This window comes from Trichomycterus rosablanca, chromosome 1 (assembly GCF_030014385.1).
Source record: "Trichomycterus rosablanca isolate fTriRos1 chromosome 1, fTriRos1.hap1, whole genome shotgun sequence".
Lineage (NCBI taxonomy): Eukaryota > Metazoa > Chordata > Actinopteri > Siluriformes > Trichomycteridae > Trichomycterus > Trichomycterus rosablanca.
This window is the reverse complement of record NC_085988.1, coordinates 34363827-34385081: the sequence shown is the minus strand read 5'-3', so window position 1 is coordinate 34385081 and position 21255 is coordinate 34363827. Positions and strand designations below refer to the sequence as shown.

Genomic DNA, 21255 nt, shown 5'->3' with positions numbered 1-21255 from the left:
ACCTTCAAATGTACTATACTTATTTCTATATATACCAGACTTCACCATGTTAAATGTATGCTAAATATTCTCTTACTAAGTTTTGGGAGTTAAGTTCATACTATTACTTTACCACCTGCTTGACGCAGACTCAAATGTCCTTATATTAGTCATTTTTTCCCCCATTATTTTTACTTGGGAAGCTGTATAGTAAACACAACCTTTTCTCTAATCTTTTTTTCCTACCATGTATAAATGTATTTCTGTTTATTTAATTAAAATGATGAGGCAACAGTACATACACAGTATTTTTAACAACCCTCATAGTTCTTAATTGACTGCTTCATCACACAAAACTTACTTCCACAAATCTCACTTCCAAAGAAAAAAAGTGCAATATTTTCAAATACTGATGAAAATGTCAAAAGCTACTTCAAATACCAAACATTTAATATACAACAATCACAAAAATGATAGTGGGACTTTTTTTGTTAAATTAAGTCAAATTAAAACTGTGCCGGACTCTAACCCCTATATATATATATATATATATATATTTAGATATATATTATTTATATGTATTGTCTATATTAGTGGCTGTGCTTTATAGGCACATGGACAAACTGTAAAAGCCTTACTGTACTACACTGTATAGCCAAACTTATACATGTGCTTAACATGGGCTTCTTTGACATCATATTTTAAACTATGGACATTAATATAAGGTGCCCCTCTTATTTGCAGCCAACAGTGTCCACTTTTCTGGGAAGGCTTTCCACAAAAATGTGGAATGTGTGTGTGGAAGTGTGTGGCCATTTAACTGAGCATTTATAAGGTCAGGTACTGATGTTGGACAAAAAGTCCTGACTCACAATCAACGTTCCAATTAATCCCAAAGCTGTTTAATAGTGTTGAGGTCAGGTCTCTGTGCAGGCCACTAGAGTTCTGCAAGAAACCTGTCAAATCCAAACTTGTGTCTTTATACAAACTTGTTTGAACACATCTTATTTATTTTATGCATTATAAAATCTTCATTAATTTTATACAAGTTATCAATGGTTGTCAAACACCTGAACTCAATAATTAGAAGGGGGCCTATATACTTTTGGCCATACAGTGTATTACTTATCATGCTCTACAGCCATAATGTTTTATATTCTTTCATTCACCTATTTCAGTATATGTCAGGAATATAATACAAACCCCATTCACAGAAAAGTTGAGACATTTTGTATAATGCAATAAAAATTAGCAATTCCCTAATTCCTCTTAACCTTGATGACCTGAGAAAAGTACCAAGTAGAAAAGCACAAATTTAGAATTTGATGTTTGCAACACATTAAAAAAAGTTGGGACAGATGCATGTTTAACACTGGTTTACATCACCTTTTCAAATAAGGACATTTATTAATCATTTGGATTGGGGAATACCATTTTTGCTTGTTAAAAACAATAGTTGCCATTGTGTGATAACATGCATAACATGCCCTACATTTTCAATAGGAGACAGATCTGGACTGCAGGCAGGCCAGTCAAACACACACTGTTGTAGCACATGTAGAATGAGGCCTGGTGTTGTCTTGCTAAAATAACCATGGACTTCCTGGGATAAGATGTCACACTGATGGCAGCATACGTCTCTCTAAAATCTTATTACATGCCTCTACATTAATGGTACCTTCTCTAATGCATGTAAGTTACCCATGCTGTGGGCACCCATCCCCATACCATGAAACATGCTGGCTTCTGCACCTTTCACTAATAGCAGTCTGGATGGTCCTTTTTGTCTTTGGCATAAAGAACTCAACATTTGATTTACCCGATAACAAGCTGAAACATGAACTCACCTGACCACAGCACGTTTTTACTGTCTTTTGGTCCATCTGAGATGAACTCAGGCTCAGAACTAGGCAGTGTTTCTGCATAGAACTGATATATGGCTTTCAATAAGGCATACTGTATATGGCATGACAGTTTTAGGTTGCATTTTTTGACTGTGTTAAGTGTTTTACGAAGTACTCCAGAGCCAATGTGGCTAAATTAATCCCGGTAGCATGTTTCTCATGCAATGTCTGAGGGCTTGGAGGGTACACACAATCAAGCATTTTTTTGCCTTACGCTAAACAGATTTTTACAGAATCCCAAAATCTTTTCACAATATTGTGTATGGTAGATGGTGAAAGACAAATTAGTTTCAATCTTGCATTGAGAAATGTTCTTTCTGAACAAAGACTAAGCCTTTGTTGAATCTTCCTTTTATATCCATCATGATTTTACTAATTGACCTGCTTTAGTAAAATAATTCAAAATAGTGTAACTTCAACATTCAATTAACTTTTCACTATTTTTGCTGTCTCAACTTTTTTTGTTGCACTGAATATCTGTTTATATTTACAAAATACAATTCAGTTGCCAAAACATGTCTTTTCTTTGTACTTTTGTCAGTTAAATAAACGTCCAAGAGAATTATCAAATCACAGATTCTTGTTTTTATTGCATTATACAAAATGTCCAATGTTTGAGTCTAAAAATTAGGTTATAAGTTATGTGCCTGTGGGAAACATCTAGAGACATTTACAAAATAAGAAATATTGGTTAATTCTAAAGTTACCTTCATATAGGTCTTTTGAGGTGTTCTTTTTAGAGACTATATACATAAGGTTTCATTGGCAGTGCAACACTGTCTGCTAGACTACACTTATAAACCCTTAAAAACATGAATAAGAGCATTATAAAATTAATTTTGACCTTTATATTTTAAACTAAATCTATAATGGCAGTCAAAGTATAATGTGTTCATATCAAAGAAATCAATACGGTTGATTTCCCTCCAGTATTCGTATTTTCAACTTGCCTGTGCAGCTGTATTAACAGGTGTCTGTGTGCCATAATGAAGGACGTGAGCAGCTCTCAGTCATAGCTCACATGACTTCTCACACCAGCTGATTCTGCAGCGAGAAAGATCAAGTCTATAAATGCAGTCCATTCATTGTAGTCCGTCATATCAGCGTGCATCTGAATAAGCTGTGCTTCTTTGAACGTTTCTCTGTTATTTTAATGGGTGCTCCACTCTCGCCGTTACTGCCGTCATTCTAGGAAAGGATTAAATACAACAGAGAATTTGGTAGTCAGTAAAAATGCACTGTGGTAGGGTTTGAGGTTGAAGACAAGCTCTGAAGGGAAGAGCAAGGCTCACCATTTTTCTGTTGAGTCTAGACATGATGTCTCTGGCCAGGGTGAAAAATGCCTCTTCTACATTCATGCTGGTTTTTGCGCTGGTTTCTAAAAACTTGATCCCATAGTCTATTGCCAGCTAGAGGACATAAGTAATATTACAATGTTACAAGAATTAAAAAACATAGCCCATTTTATACAGTGCTTTGCCACTTTCCTGATTTATATTTTGCATGTTTATTACATTTAAGTGTGTCTACAAACTAAATAAAGACAAATACATCTATAAATACAATATATAGAACTGGTGGGAAAAAAATGTATCCACTTTGTTACTTAATTTATTAAGTTTAAACAAATTTAATGGATTATTGGGTAAAACAGCACATTACATACTCAAGCCTAATTACAGCCAGCAATAGAGAATCTAAACATCACTTCAAATGGATAAAACTAGAAACAGTGATAAAACTTCTCATAAGTGGCTGGCGAGCTAAAATTCCTTCAACAGCACATCAACAATTTATCCAAAAAGTCACAAAAAACCCTTGTTGGATGAAAACCACTGCAAGCTAAATGAAACATAAAGGCTTATTTTAGATTGGAATAATGACCTTTGGACTAAGGACTCAAAAATGAAAAAGACATAGATCCTATTACATTTGGCCCAAATATAACATGACATTTCACAATCCGAACATCATACCAACAGTTACACATGATGGTGAGCAACATTTTATGTGTGACGCAAGATTTAAGTCAAATGTTTGGTTATTAATCCAGGAAGCTCAAAAACAATTATGATCTAAAGCACAAAAGTCATCAGTGCTATGGTCAACTCCATGGCTTAACAGTATATGGTTGCCGTTGTCTGATTCTTCTCTGCATAACATGCCCTGTATAGGAGACAGATCTGGACTACAGGCAAGCCATTGGCAGGCCACTTATTTAAATTATAGATTAAATCTAATCTTTTTTTCCACCTTTTTTTATTTAATTGATGTAGCCAACTTTGACTAAAACTGTGCTTTGCTAAAAATATGCTTTGGGATAGTGGTAACTCAGTAGGTAGAGCTCTGGGCTATCAGTTGAAAGGTTGTAGGTTCAGATCTCGGCTTTGCTAAGCAGCCACTGTTGGGCCTGTGAGCAAGGCCCTTAACCCTCACAGCTCCAGGGGTGCCGTACAATGGCTGCACCAGCGCTCTGACCCCAGCTTCCAAACAAGCTGGGATTTGTGAAAAAAGAATTTTATTGTACTGTACACCTGTATATGTACAGTGGGGCCAAAAAGTATTTAGTCAGCCACTGATTGTGCAAGTTCTCCTACTTAGAAAGATGAGAGAGGTCTGTAATTTTCATCATAGGTACACTTCAACTATGAGAGACAAAATGAAAAAAAAAAATCCAGGAAATCACATTGTAGGATTTTTAAAGAATTTATTTGTAAATTATGGTGGAAAATAAGTATTTGGTCACCCACAAACAAGCAAGATTTCTGGCTCTCACAGACCTGTAACTTCTTCTTTAAGAAGCTCTTCTGTCCTCCACTCGTTACCTGTATTAATGGCACCTGTTTGACCTCGTTATCTGTATAAAAGACACCTGTCCACAGCCTCAAATAGTCAGACTCCAAACTCAACCATGGCCAAGACCAAAGAGCTGTCGAAGGACACCAGGAAGAAAATTGTAGACCTGCACCAGGCTGGGCGGAGTGAATCTACAATAGGCAAGCAGGTTGGTGTGAATAAATCAACTGTGGGAGCAATTGTAAGAAAATGGAAGACATACAAGACCATTGATAATCTCCCTCGATCTGGGGCCCCACGCAAGATCTCATCTCGTGGGGTCAAAATGATCATGAGAACGATGAGCAAAAATCCCAGAACTACACGGAGGGACCTGATGAATGACCTGCAGAGAGCTGGGACCAAAGTAACAAAGGCTACCATCAGTAACACACTACACCGAGAGGGACTCAAATCCTGCAGTGCCAGGCGTGTCCCCCTGCTTAAGCCAGTACATGTCCAGGCCCGTCTGAAGTTTGCCAGAGAGCATATGGATGATCCAGAAGAGGATTGGGAGAATATCATGTGGTCAGTTGAAACCAAAATGGAACTTTTTGGTAAAAACTCAACTCGTCGTGTTTGGAGGAAGAAGAATGCTGAGTTGCATCCCAAGAACACCATAATTACTGTGAAGCATGGGGGTGGAAACATCATGCTTTGGGGCTGTTTTTCTGCAAAGGGGACAGGACGACTGATCCGTGTTAAGGGAAGAATGAACGGGGCCATGTATCGTGAGATTTTAAGCCAAAACCTCCTTCCATCAGTGAGAGCATTGAAGATGGAACGTGGCTGGGTCTTCCAGCATGACAATGATCCCAAACACACCGCTCGGGCAACGAAGGAGTGGCTCCGTAAAAAGCATTTCAAGGTCCTGGAGTGGCCTAGCCAGTCTGCAGACCTCAACCCAATAGAAAATTTGTGGAGGGAGTTGAAAGTCTGTGTTGCCCAGCGACAGCCCCAAAACATCACTGCTCTAGAGGAGATCTGCATGGAGGAATGGGCCAAAATACCAGCTACAGTGTGTGCAAACCTGGTGAAGACTTACAGGAAACGTTTGACCTCTGTCATTGCCAACAAAGGTTATGTTACAAAGTATTGAGTTGAACTTTTGTTATTGACCAAATACTTATTTTCCACCATAATTTACAAATAAATTCTTTAAAAATCCTACAATGTGATACAGACCTCTCTCATCTTTCTAAGTAGGAGAACTTGCACAATCAGTGGCTGACTAAATACTTTTTGGCCCCACTGTATATGACAAATAAAGCAATCTACTGGACTTCATTTTATAATTTGCTGTAGTTTGACTGTTTCTATATGTTGTTTGTTTACAGATGTGCAGCTAGTTTGGCTGTTTCTATATGGTAGTTTTCATATTGTCTTAGAAACTAACTAGGCTACCAATAAAAACAAGTTCAAAAGACATTATAAAATTTACAACAGTTTTAATCCAAAGCCTTGGCCAAAAAAGGTGCAAATAATCTGACAAATCAGACATGTTAGTCCACAGCAGTTGCATAAAAAGGGCATAAGATCCTGATCAGTTTGAATATATTAAAGCAGTACCTTCTCTCCTCGCTCCTTGGATACCTGTCTCTTTTCATTCATGTCACATTTGTTTCCCAGGATCATCCTCTCTACATCTGATGATGCATGCTAAGGAAATCAACACATCACACATTTAACTCACTATGAATAAATGTATAAAAGAGACATCACTTTATTATATTATATTTAAAAAAAAAAACATAAAACTTAATAGTAATTAAAACAATACCAGGCAATGTTAATTCATAAACAATGGATCATTAATACAGTAATTTTAAAGTAATCTAGGATCTGAATATCTACAATTAAAGTCAAAAGTTTACACATATGCAATTATGGGCATTAATGACTGAGATTAATAATTTATCAATCAATAGTGTAATCTATCTCAGCGGCATAGCCTTAAAGCATTTATTATATGGTACATAAAACTGGTATTCTGCCAAAGGTCAAGAAGAAAACCTAGTGTTCCATATAGTTATAAATAAGCATAAAGAAGTTATAATAATAATACATTTTATTTATAACGCACTTAAAGTGCTACAAAGAAAGAGTAATATAAAGCATGAAATATAAAACATATACACCGATCAGCCATAACATGCCACCTGCTTGTTTCTACACTCACTGTTCATTTTATTAGCTCCACTTACCATATTAAAGCACTTTGTAGTTCTACAATTACTGACTGTAGTTCATCTGTTTCTCTGCATGCTTTGTTAGCCCCCTTTCATGCTGTTCTTCAATGGTCAGGAGGACCCCCACAGGACCACTACAGAGCAGGTATTATTTGGGTGGTGGATCATTCTCAGCACTGCAGTGACACTGACATGGTGGTGGTGTGTTAGTGTGTGTTGTGCTGGTATGAGTGGATAAGACACAGCAGTGCTGATGGAGTTTTTAAACACCTCACTGTCAGTGCTGGACCACCAACCAAAAATATCCAGCCAACAGCACCTCATGGGCAGCGTCCTGTGACCACTGATGGAGGTCTAAAAGATGACCAACTCAAACAGCAGCAATAGATGAGTGATCGTCTCTGACTTTACATCTACAAGGTGGACCAACTAGGTAGGTGTGTCTAATAGAGTGGACAGTGAGTGGACACAGTATTAAAAACTCCAGCGGTGCTGCTGTGTCTGATCCACTCATACCAGCACAACACACACTAACACACCACCACCATGTCAGTGTCACTGCAGTGCTGAGAATGATCCACCACCCACATAATACCTGCTCTGTAGTGGTCCTGGGAGAGTCCTGACCATTGAAGAACAGGATGAAAGGGGGCTAACAAAGCATGCAGAGAAACAGATGGACTACAGTCAGTAATTGTAGAACTACAAAGTGCTTCTATATGGTAAGTGAAGCTGATAAAATGGACGTGAGTGTAGAAACAAGGAGGTGGTGTTATGGCTGATTGGTGTATAAACATCATAGCATTGTATTATGTCATGAGACATAATACATCATAGAATCAAGTGGTTATTTAAGAGTCATAAAATCTGGTAAAAGAAACATTTTTAAACCCTTTTTAAAATTCTCAATCCTCTGTGGTGCCCTCAGATGGTCGGGGAAGGCATTCCATAGAAGAGGAGCACTTAGTTTAGTTCTGGGAATGTGGAGAAGGTTTGAATTTGCAACCAGTGATAGTCAACTATCATTACTAACATGGAGCTGAAAGGCCATGCCACACAGTTTTAGTTGTTAAATATATAAGCATGATGTAAAATATTTTTTTAGAAAATCTTCAGTGAAAGGAACACAGAAGTAGGTGTTTCCAATTATTCACACTAGTCACTAGTTTTTCCTATTAGTCACAAGAAAGAAAATGTTTAAAATGTCAAGATAACCATGACATGCATATCCGCTAAAACCATATGTAAACTTTGGACTTTAACTGTAGACCAAGTGTTCAAGCAAACAAATTTTATTAGTATATATAAACTTTTGTTTTGTTTTGTGTTGTGAGTTTTCCAAACTAACCTCTTCAATATTGCGAATCCAGTTCTTGATGTTTTCAAAGGACTTTTCACTAGTGATATCGTACACTAACATAATACCCTGCAGTGAGACACAAACATTGACAGACAGGTGCAGAGACAGAGATATAAAGTGACAAAAACAGAACATGGATTTACACCACTCATGAGTTTTAATTAGACCAGCATATGGAAATAAATGGGTTCACCATTGCTCCTCTGTAGTACGCTGTGGTGATGGTCCTAAACCTCTCCTGTCCTGCTGTGTCCCTGTAATATGGACAGAGTTCATAGTTATGAATTACCTAATCATGTAACACTCAAAAAGCCTATTTATCATACATGGCCTGCAATATCGCTGATGACTGGTGACGGCCAGCCATTTCTAAACTACACATCCTGTAAATAGAAAAGCCACAGTTTTCAATGCACTACAGTGTGCACGTCCTTCGCGTTAGTCACCTAGTGACAGATCTGGGTGAGTGAGCACTAAAACCCCCAACAGGAAAAGCTGTTTGGCTTCTGACGTCAGTGCTCACATAGTTGAAATCAAACAAAGGAAGGACAGGCTCATAAAGAATAGATATAGAACTTCAGGGGAACACTGAATCTGGGGTGGGATAGTATACTACTTGTATGTATAAGCATGATTGTATAGTTTGATAAGAAAATCTAAAGTTATGCTCTAAATGTAGAAAAGATGTGAAATCTTTAAGAATATCCAAAAAGATTTTAAAAACAGGGCATCATACTTTTAAAAGAACAAATACATAACTTTTGCTAATAAATTGTTAGGGACCATTGGTTTTAATCTAACTTATATATACACTAGTAAGCCAATGGAAAGATTTCAGTGGTATCTGGTACCAATACACAACCAGCAAGTCCTACAAACCTCTGAACATTGTCTTACAGTGAAACCTATCAGTGCAAACTTGCTTGGCTGCCAACATGATCTTGGAGTAAACAGGATTTCTGTGACCAGTCGGTCTCATTCCATTGCTCCAGTGTCTAGTTCCGATGTCTGTCTGCACTTTAACAATGTACAGGAGTTAGCATGGGACATGGGACAAATCGTCAGCAAATTGTAAGGTGGCCAAGACTCACTGATGTCAGAGGACAGGGGCTATGGCATCTGATTTGAGCCAACAAAAGAGCTACTTTGGCTCAAACTGCAGATCATTTTAATTCTGTGGATGAAAGTATCCCAACACACAGTGTATCAAACCATTCTGTGTATGAAGCTTTAGACACTGTAGACACTGAAACAATGGAAGAAGGTCAATTGGTTTGACAAATCCTGCTTTATCCAAGAACACTTGGATAGCCAGCCAATTCACCACAGAACAGCTGGCACCAGGATGCACTGCAGGAAAATTCACCATGCAATAAAGTTGAAGTTCTTGTAATGTCCTAAGACAAGATACAACAGGACTTCTTCATATATCTTGTGGAGTTCATGTCTCAGTGGGTCAAAGCTGTTTTGACAGCATATTAAGCCGGTAGACCATGATTTGGCTCAACAGTGTAAGCAAACTATACCCAAAGAGTGCACATGGACATGAAAGAGGTCCGACTTTATTTAGAGTGCATAAGTATTTAAAGTACTTAGTTTGAGACTGAAAAAATGTAAAGTAACAAATGACTTTTAAAATTCTGAGCAAAAGCCATAAAAGGGTTCCAAAGGGTTGTTTTACAATCCCTATTCGATATGTCATGACTCTTTACTTTAAATCTTATTAAACTGAACTATGAGCACCTGTAGCCAACAATTTGCACATGTTGATATAAAACTGGATGGATGTTTGACAGGGCCCAATACATCAGAGGGCTTCGACGAAGACATAGCCAATCATGTCTATGTAGATACCCAGCCGGCCAATAACACAGCTGAGATTTCAAGCTGGATCTCAGCAACAGTGGGCCAATGTAATAGACTGCTACGCCACCCAAGTGCCGACTTCTAGAGTGAAAAAGAACTATAAGGATAAAGCTGAAAACTAAAAGAATGTAAGTCAGAATACTTACCATATCTGGAGTTTGATTTTCTTTCCATTTAACTCGATAGTCCTTATTTTGAAGTCTATTCCTATAACAAAAGACCATAAGAGAAGACAATTAAAAAGGCAAAACATTATTTTCTGCTGTTGGAATACAGACACTTAACAAATCACTTACAGTAAAGGTCAATTTTTTAACATACACTTGTGGGAGATGTTATGAAGCCTTGGAATGTTTATGATTTATGACTGGTTATTAATGTGTTGTGTTTTTATACATCAATTGTGTATTTTTAAACTCCATTTAATGGAGCATAAAGTTTTATAATGTGGCTCAAGCACAAAAGAGCACCTGTGAAATCTGCCAATGTTAGGAAGAAAACCCATACTGTTACCTTAAGCATAGAGGAAATGGTTAGATGTATTCAAAAAAACCACCAAAAAACGGTTTGCAATGTATCAGAAGCTTCTGGAACACATATCACTATGGCACCCTAAAGCAAAACTGAAATTTGTATATCAAATGGACCATTCAGTGGTGGACTTGCTTGCAACTGCACGTGAGTTTTAGGGGATTTTTTGTGAAATGAAAGGGCAATAGCAGGGGAGTAATTTAGAAAGAAGAAGAAAAGGGTAAGGAAGGACAAATGCATATTAACAAACCACAAAGTCCTATATTCCCCCTCAGTCACATTACCCATCAAAAAAGAAGAAAGAAAACTCCCATACTGTCCCAGTGTCTTTCTTATTGCAGAATCGTGTACATTGACCTTAACTGAGGCAAATAAGACCTGCAGTTCTTCAGATGTTCATTTGGGTTCATTTGTGAGCCTCTCAAGGCTGAGTTTCAGAGGCTCTGCAATGGCTTTGTAACCTTTTTCTGACTGATTTATTTGAATGACTTAAGTTTTGCATCTGTATTTAAATCTTTCTTCAATGTGCCATCATGTGCTACTATTTGAGACCTGGCCTTTTAGCCTGCTTCACATTGCCAGACAAGTTTTATTTTAGAGATGTTTGGATTCAACAGGTCTGGCAGTAATCACGTCTGGGTGTGGCTAGTAAAATTGAACCCATTTGTCAAATCACTTGGTTAACTGATTGCTTAGAGGGCAATTACGTTTTCCACATAGGACCAGGTAGAGCTAAACAACATTATTCCTTCAATAAATGACATCATTATTTAAAAGCGATAAGCATTTTTGTGTTTACTTGTGTTATCTTTGTTTAATATTAAAAGTAGTTTGATGGTTTAAAACATGCTAAACAGTGTGACAAATATGCATGGAAAAATTGGAAAGGGGCAAATATTTTTCCACAGTACTGTACGTTTTAAGAAGACATGGTGAAGCATTCAAACCTAACGCTGTATCTATTGTCAAGCATGATCACAGTTAGTATTATGCTATTGGGCTGTTTTGCTGCAAGTAAAACTGATGCATTGCAGAAAATGGACAAAATAATAAGGATAGAAGATAACTTCAAACGTGTTCACCGACCATACCATCATCTAAAGGTTCTAGCTGTTCCAATAGAACAATGACCCAAAAGACTTGTCAAATCTGGTCTTGGAATGGCTAAATCAGGTTAAAATTAGGTTAGAAGTCCTGGCACCTTGACCCAGTTGGTCAAACACCCAAACTGAAGTTGTTTAAATGTAAAAATGATTTTGTAACTTTGTATGTATTACAATATTATTTTGGCAGGCCGATTTTTGACTTAGCAGATTTTCCATGTTTTCAAAAAACCACAACATACAAACTGCTATGACCTTCAAGTTCCATTTAAGTGTGCAAATTTAAATCTCACCTATATAAACATGACTGATGATTAGTACTTTAATAGGAAAACATTATGCAAACATTGACAAACAGCAGTGACAGTAGTTAAATGGCCTAAATGCCGCTCAGGTGGTGCAGAGGTAAAAACACACGCTTGGACAACGATTGGCCTGTTGTTCATATAGGGGTGGGGTATGAGCCAGATAGGGACTCCTCGGGGGCTGCTTGATGGCGCCTGCACAGAGGCAGGGAAAAAGTGAGGATCAGGGTGTGTCTGTCTATACACAAGGCTGATTCGCATATATGCACTCGCCTAGTGTGGGTGACAAAATGCATACTGATGCTGCCCATGTGTCGGAGGGGGCGTGGGTTAGCTTCGTTCTCCTCAAATCAGAGCGTCGGCATTAGTGGAGAGGAAGCATGACGCAATCGGGCAATTGGAGGTGCTAAAAAGTCAGGAGAAAAAGGGGAGAAAATGCATAAACAAAATATATGTATATAAAAAAAAAAAAAACTTGCTAAATGCTCTAAAGGTCTCCAGGAGGAAACCCACACAGACACGGGAAGAACATGCAAATTCCACACAGAAAGGACCTGGACTGCCCCACCTGTGGATTGAACCCAGGACCTTCTTGCTCTGAGGCAACAGTGGTACCCACTGAGCCACCGTGCCGCCCCCAATAACTGTAATAAACTTCACAGTGGTATGTAAGAACTGCCAGTACCAAACATTAAATACAATTTTAGAAAATAGAATACATTTCAGGTGGTTTAGTAAATTCTTCTTTAGCAATATTCTTTGGTAACAGCACTGAACCAAAGAGCTTTTATAAAAAGGAGAGAGTGGTTAGCTTTAGTCTTGCTTACGGTCACGTTGCAAAACAGAAAGTACAGCTCTTGTGCTCTGACGCTCTGAAGCTTTGAAGGCGTTCTTACTTCCGCAGACAAAACTATGAACTATCACATGTGCCTCAAAGTATGAACCATGATGTTTGACAGCACTATAAGGAAATTTCAATCGCATATTTATTATTATTTACATGCGACCCTGTAAGTTTTACTGACAGAATTGATGTAATGAATATAAAAATGAGAATGTTAGAAGAAATAAAATTAATTAGTCTGAAAAACCTGTGACTCCAGCCAAACACAACAAGAGCCATTATCTCCCTATGGCGAAAACAGTCAAACAGTGACAAATACTTTTAGAAGTGGGCAATCAACCACAATTCCTCCAGGAGCTCGTGGATGACCAGCTCATCTCAGGTAATGGCAGCATTCATGATTTCACCATTGGAAAGAAATTTGGCAAAAGGAACATAAAGGTTTGTCTTAAATTTGTTCTGAAAAACACTCAAAGGCTATCTATGATGATGATGTGTGAATAATCGATAATCTGTTTTTGTTTTTTATCTGAACTTACATATTGTTTGTTACGCCACATTTCCAATATATGTTTTGTGTAGATTATATTGACTCGTGACTTGATTCAGACTCTAGCCTAAAGACTTGTGACTTGACTCGAACTCTAGCCTAAAGACTCGTGACTTGACTCGGACTCGTATTTTGTGACTTGTGAACATCTCTGCTATTGATTCAGACCTCTTATTTGATGGACATAATAATAATATTACTAGAGTTGCTTTTTCTTATTTTTATAATATTGCCAGGCTAAAAAATGCATTCTGTTAAAGATGCTGAAAAAACAATTCATGCATTTATAACATTAAAGTTAGATTATTGCAATGCCCTTCTCACTGAATGCTCTGGTATCCATAAACAAGCTCCAGCCGGATTAAAATGCAGCAAAAGGTTGATTACATTAGTCCTATTCTAACTTTCCTAACCTGGCTGCCATTAAATATGGCATCGATTCCAAAATACTTTTACTAATTAATTAAGTGCTACATGGCCTGGCTCCACAATTACTGAGCACTACAACCGAACAGCTGTAATTTGTTTACAAGATGCAAGACCACTATTAGTTCCTAGAATGTTTTTAAAATCCCAGTTAAGGGAGAACAACTTTGGAATAATCTCTGCAGCTCTGTTTGGGTTTTAGACACAAGCTCAAGTCCAGATTTAAAACATACTTATTTACTCCAGTCCTAGGGAATCTGGGCAGTTTGGTGCTCCCATGGTGTATTCCACCTGCTGTTTATGTAATGTGTTTAGTCATTTGGCAGTGTTAGGTAGCAGTAATGTAGGACTGGGATTGTGCGCCCCTGCCTTAGACAAAAAGTGCAAAGCTTACGGGTTCATGGTCATAAAGATTTGCAGCAAACAGGGATGTTGGTGTGCTATCCCTCTGCCTCTCACATACAATCACTCAGGTTTGTTGACGATGAGTAAGGTGGCTGTTGAATTCCAGAGAAAGCCCTCACACCAAATTCTGATCTGGTTTTCTCTTTTAGTAGGGCTGTAATAAATAGCGGTTCCAAAGTCTCATGCTGTACTCTTCACAACTGTTCTTGCATTTATCCACATGGACATTTAGATCCACCTGAGCCAATGCTGGTCCTGCTGAACTGATGAATATAATGGAAATCTGTCGTAACTACACTCACCCTGACCTTTATTCTTACACAGACTTAACTCAAGAATAATAAAAATAATGCTTTTTATTTGTTATAACTTTTGTTACAATTATTTCTACATATTCTGTATTTGGTTTCAATCCATTTTTTAATTCATACAAATGGGTCACTGTTGAGTCTGGATCCTCTCAAGGTTTCTACCTTATAATATTTAGAGAGTTCCTGTTCAGTTTAGAAAGAGAGCACCCACTAGCTCCACTCTTAACTTACCACTATTGGAAGTAAATATAAATTACATTGAAATCTGACAGCATTATATAAACAATGACTTCTTTTGTGGTTATCGGTTAACCAGTTAATCATTAACATCACTAATTAAATCTTGTGTAAGAATATAAAACCATTTAGTGTAAACAAGGGGACAAAAACTTTTCAAAGCACTGTATGCAGAGCTTTCTGTTGATGAGCCAGACTGATAACGATTGATGTCGTCTCTAAGGAAGCTGTATGGTATGCATTAACTGCAGGCTGAACATTAACAACAATGCTTTAATGGCTTTGGTGGAGCTGAGGAGTAACCTATTAATGGGCTTTCCACTTTTAGCTTGTTTGCAACACAGTCAAATAAAGAAGTGAAACAAAACACAAATGTGGTAATAAATCTGCTTTTTGTAAGCAGTTTGATCACATGCCAATCCATTTCCTTCAGTACAAGGATGTTACGTGATACATTTCTAGAAGACTCATAAAAGACCAAGCTACTAAGATGCTATCTGCGCTCAGAACAAACTATCAAACTATTTTATTGAACACCACAAATAAATTACTGTTTTCAAAAGCCTATATCAATTTCAGCAAGGATGTGCTGCAGCGGCTATATGTTTTTTTTTCTATACTCATAATGTATGTTTATCCCTGGGCTGTCATGGCATAGCAGTTTAATGCAAACATAAGTTAACCCAGAGCAAGCTCAACATTTATTCTGACAAGGAGACTGTCAAGATAGAGTAATAGAGAAACTTGTTCTCACAATATGGCAAACCAAGTTCTCAGAAAAAGAGGAAAGAAAGAAGATCCAAAACAACCTGGGGTTGGCAGTGAACAAGCAGCACCCCTTCCCCACCAGCTGCACTAGCCTATGGTCAGCAGGGGTCCAAATATGGGACCTGCTCCAGAAAGGCAACTTACTCATCACAGGTGGTTCCATCACCGGAACGGCCAAAAAGTGCCAGGACATCGACGGAGTCCACAAAAAAGAAGTGTGCCGGTATATGCACCTACGGAAAACCAGACCGAGCTCAGCATCCCAGTCCAAGAGAAAACACGTTGCCAACAGTGGGGCTGGCAGCTCTATATATGGCAGCTCTATCATAAATGGAAACATTTCCATCTGAAGGTGATTGACAGTTGAGAAGAACCAACATGTCAATAATATGCACAGTTATGTAACCATGCCCCAACCCTCGACGATCTTTACCTTGGACATGACACTGATGTGGGTGCATAGTTTTAAAACAATAAAGGCCAAAATAATCAAAGTATCCAAGACACTCCCAGTCATGGTTGTTGTTTGTGTCAAAAGAATCTTTCCTACTTCAAATCCATGCATTCCCCCTTCCAATTATAACAACCTTCAGTTCTCTGGGAAGGTTTTCTACAAGATTTGTGTGTGGGAATTTGTATCCAGTCAGATAAAAGAGCATTTGTAAGGTTAGGCGATGATTTTTAAAAAGGGCTGGCATTTAATCAGTGATATAATTTATTCCAAGGATTGTCAATGGAGCTCACTGAAATCTGGGCTCTGCGCAAGGCACTGGAATTACATCAAACTCGTCAAATCATGTTTTTATTAACCTTGCTAGGCCAAACTGTTGCCACAAAGTTTGAGAAACATCATTTATTTGATAAAAATAGACTTAATACACATGTGAGCAATGTATTTAGCTGAAAACCCTAAAGGCATGTCCAGACAGCTAAAATCAAAACTCAGACCTAGAGGAAGTACTATTCTAAGCAACTCGGTAACAAAAATGAAAACGGAAAAGAGAGAATTTGCTAGCTATATAAAGCATGTAAGCTACAAAAGCTTGTTAGATAACATTTGCACACAAGAGTAAACTACAGTCCTGTTCTGAATAACTCTGTCATGATAAGCATATTTTAAGTGCGTAACATTAAGAGTAAACAGAGAGACTGAGTCAGAGGAAGTGCCAGAGGAGATCTTTTATGCTCAGGAGGGAGATAGGGAAGCCTGCATTGTGGCCAGAGCTGGGGTCAACCACCTCCTGGCACATAGAAGTAGCAGCTCATAATGCCTTTGCCTACTGCATTGTATGTAAAATGAAGGCGTTAACTAGCTAAAGGTCACAAGGCTCAGAGGTGGTTCAAACAGTGTGGCCAGTGTTCAAGGGGCCGCCTGATTCTGCACAACTGAAAGCCTTTCCCAGCATAACTGGCCTTGGAATGACAGATAAATTAACATGAAATCTACAGTCCATTGTTGTTTTTTAAGGCTAATCTACCAGAATACTGTATGGTATTGTATTTGGATACACAAGGATAGATTTTTTGGGCAAATTGTGTTAACTAACTTTATCACATTATATTAAGTGCTTTATACTATACTGGGCTGTACATAACCAGTCCCATTATGCAGTACAAGTTTATTAAGTCAACCACCTAAGCTGCACTATCAGTTAATCTTAAATTTGACTAGAGGGGAAATGGTGGAATTAAACAACGGCCTTTTTGGTTTCAGGCATGGTCTTTGCAAAAACACAATACATACTCTTTTCCAGGATGCAGGAAGTACTGTGTCACTAAGGTTCAAGGAGGAATTTTAACCATAGCAACTCATTTCATCCCTGTATTTACATGGAAAATCTGCAAATGGAATATTATTTGAAAGCATTTTAAATGTAGGGTAATTTAACTGTATACAAATTAAAAAAAAAAATACATGGTCTAGTCAGCCCTGATAGATGCACGTTTGCACAGTAACTGTAAGGTTGGATTTCAAATGAGTATTAATTTCAGACAATACTTGTCTGAAAAAGAGTTTTGCTGATGGCACAATTGGTATCATAAATGGCAAAATTGGATAGAGAAATTCCTATTGAAAAACAAAAAAACTAAGCCACTTCAAACAAGATAGCTGTTACAATACAGACATTTCAATTTTCATTCTATTCTATTCTATTGCACACTTTATTAAAAATATCCATTAACCAACAGTCGAAAGCATTAAAATAAATATAAATAATTCTATATGATATACACTACCGAACACAAATTGGATACACAAAAAGGCCAGTCCAGGAAGGCTAGCAAATCTAACAGTGTCAAACAACAGAGTTACAAATCAAACACACCATAAAGGCCATGACCAACAATAATAATTTAACATTTATCCATTTACCCATTCAATAATAAAAAAAAAATTCCCACCCAAGGAAATCCCAATAAATTACCAAAAGGCAGGCTATAAATAACAATGGGAAGGACACACTTCCGTAGAAGTCATTTGAGTGATTATTGGTATGAGCCAGCAGCTATGGTCAATGGATAAATATAAAGGAAGTTCCCCCGACACGCCAACATTTCAGTCCGAGACAGTGGGGCTGGTCATAAAATAGGAAAAGAAAGATAGGAAAATCATCATACGATTCATTAAATTATTTTAATAACTGTGAACCTGGTCTTTGCTAATAACTGTGAAGGTGGAATTGTAGAACCTGATGACTGTCATCATCCCAATCACATTTAGGTCAAATACTGAAAATAGACAATAGGACAAATTACACAATTCCTGATGATACTCGCTTTACTCTCAGACAAGTGCATACAACAAAAACATAAATATATTTGTATCAAAGACAGTGGTGACTCTTAAGGCTCTTGGCTACTAATCAGTAGTTTTAGTTTTAAATCCTAGTTCTGCCAAGTGGGCACTGTTGGGCCCCTGAGCAAGGCCCTTAGCATAACCCTCAACAACTAAGCTCGAAAGACAGTTTAGAATCTTTCAGTAAATAAATATGGTGTACTAAAATTATATAGTGACAGCAGTTTTACAAATAAAATATTGATATTTGGTACCCAGTAGTCATTAGCACTATATCTTGAGCTCAATCTGAAGAACAATTAGACTGACAGTTTACATCTGCAGAATTCCCCTTACTGCCTTATAAGAGCATGCCAACATACCTGCTGCCCAAGTAAAACAGTGCGTTTTTAGGCATGTTTCATTGTTTCCACATGTGCTTCATTTCGATTCTTTTTAATGAATTTGCATAGTTAACATTCCTTCATCACAGGCTGCTGATATTTATTAACTGGGCTGAATCTGGTAGCCATTGTAGCCTGCAATTAACCAACACTGTTGACAAACGTAACCTTTCCCTTGTCTACTGAAATGCTTTGTAGATAATATATAATAAAATAATATTAGATAAAAAAAACGCCCTAACAGAGAAGCTAAGAACCCAAAGCTGCACTTCCCACCACCCCGTAATAAGCCGGCAGAAACACTAACCGATAGTAGAAATGAAGGTGGTGTTGAACGCGTCCTCGCTGAAGCGGAACAGCAAACACGTCTTTCCAACTCCGCTGTCTCCTATCAGCAACAGTTTAAACAAATAATCGTATGTCTTAGCCATTTGCTGCGCCGGTGCTGCTGGTCTAAATGTCAGACTGCAGTAAGCGTGCTGTCCATACCACTGCCAAAAATATTCAGACAGGAACGAGCATGGGGCAGGGCTTTAATATTGACGTCACTGGCAAGCTACTGCGCACATGGTTAGTGTAGTTTTTTTACTGATGTGTTCTGTAGTACAGAAGAAGCTAAATCATATTATGTTTGTTAGTTTATTAGGATTTTAACGTCATGTTTTAAAATTTTGGTTACATTCATGACAGTAGATACTCTTTACACAAGATTCATCAGTTCACAAGGTTATATCAAACACAGTCCTGGACAATTTTGTATCTCCAATTCACCTCACTTGCACGTCTTTGGACTGTGGGAGGAAACCGGAGCTCCTGGAGGAAACCCACGCAGACACGGGGAGAACAAATCAGAAAAAATAATACATCACATGGATCCAATTCTACGATGTTTATCTTAGTCATTTTTAACTCCAAAGTCTAAAAATGTAAGCTAATCCAACCCAAGACTGTCAAAATTAACTTCCTAGTAATATAAAGGGAAAAAAAAAAAAATGCGCAATTATTATATGATGAATGTAGAATTTGATATTGCACAATATTGCATTTTTGCACCTTACACTTTTTATATCTCTGCTGCTATAAAAAAAACCACCATACGCTGCTAACTGTATATCAGAATATGTTTTTTTACCTCACCTATCATTTATTCAGTACCATGTACTGGCCATCACTACACTTGTCTCTAGTCTTGTCTCCCTTAATTACTTTTTAGATTAGAAATGTTTTTGTATTTATTGTACTGTTTTTTTAGCTGCACTGTGTATATTGTATTGTCTTGCACTTGTGTTTCATGTTGCACCCTCGTCCTGGAGGAACATTGTTTCGGTTCAATATGTACTTGTATATAGCTAAAATGACAATAAAGCCTTTCTTGAACTCTTGAACTTTTGCCACTGTTAAATGCAGCATATGTCTCTCTAAAATCCTTAGTGTCGGTAGTACTTTTACACATGTGCAAGTAACTCATGCCATTGGCACTGATGCAACCATTTGATAATAACAGTCTGGATGGTTCTTTTCACCTGGTTCTTTTGAACTCGGAGCCCGAAGAACTTGATGTCTGTTTTCCCTAAAAACAAACTGAAACGTGGACTCCTCTGACCCCAGCACACGAATTTACTTGTGGTCCAACTGAGATGAGCTTTGGTCCAGAGAACCTGCCAGCATTTCTGCATAGAATTTACTTAAGGCTTTCTTTTTGCAAGATAGAGTTTCAGGTTGCATTTTTTAATGCACCAGCGAACTGTAATAAGTGACAATAGATTTCCGTATGTACTTCTGAGCACATGGGGATATATTTATCACAGTAACACAATGGTTTCTTATGCAGTGCCATTTGAGTGCTAAAAGGTCATGCCCATTTAACAGTGGTTTAGCAATTACAGTCTAAAAAAATAGTCTAACAAAATCATGAGCCATCTCTGCTTGCAAAGACTGAGCCTTCAGTGGATTCAGTAGATCTTTTAATGCTTAATCGCGATACAATCCAATCTGCTGTTACCAATTCACTGGCTTATTAGTGAATGCTTCAAATCGGTGTAATAATTCATTGTAACAAATTCTACAACTTGGGCTGATGGTAATTACAAGTAGTAAGCAGAAATGTCATGTGTCAAATAGCATGTGTCACTCTTATGAGAGCTGGGCACGTGGTTGTCCTCGCATCTCCCAGGTAGTTGTAATTGTATGGAAAGAGTCTACAGTTGTGTTGGTTATGTCGGCTTGTATGATAGTTTGTGTAGTTTTTAAGTTTTTAAAAGTTACCATTTTAGTGTAATGTGTTGCTTGTGGTGGGCTTAGCCCTGTGTTCCATGTTACTTTAGTCTCAGAGTATACTCTTGCTCCATCTGTTCAGTAAAAGAGCATAAAAAACATTTCCTCTGGCCTCGTCCTTGACTGACCCAACTCCACAATATGAAAACATCTTTTTCTTACTCAGAGGATTACCCTAAGAGTTTCCA

The 21255-nt window shown here is 37.7% G+C and overlaps 1 protein-coding gene across 1 annotated transcript; it reads right to left on the bottom strand.

Moving 5' to 3' along the window:
• Positions 1-2517: 2517 nt before the first annotated feature.
• rab8b (RAB8B, member RAS oncogene family) lies at positions 2518-19224 on the bottom strand. Its single transcript, XM_063002200.1, has 7 exons — positions 19101-19224; positions 10280-10340; positions 8461-8521; positions 8256-8333; positions 6288-6377; positions 3176-3292; positions 2518-3071 (listed from the first exon to the last, which is right to left on the bottom strand). Exons 1-7 carry the CDS (start codon positions 19222-19224, stop codon positions 2979-2981), a joined length of 624 nt encoding a protein of 207 aa, XP_062858270.1. The 3' UTR covers positions 2518-2978.
• Between the last annotated feature and the right edge of the window lie 2031 nt (positions 19225-21255).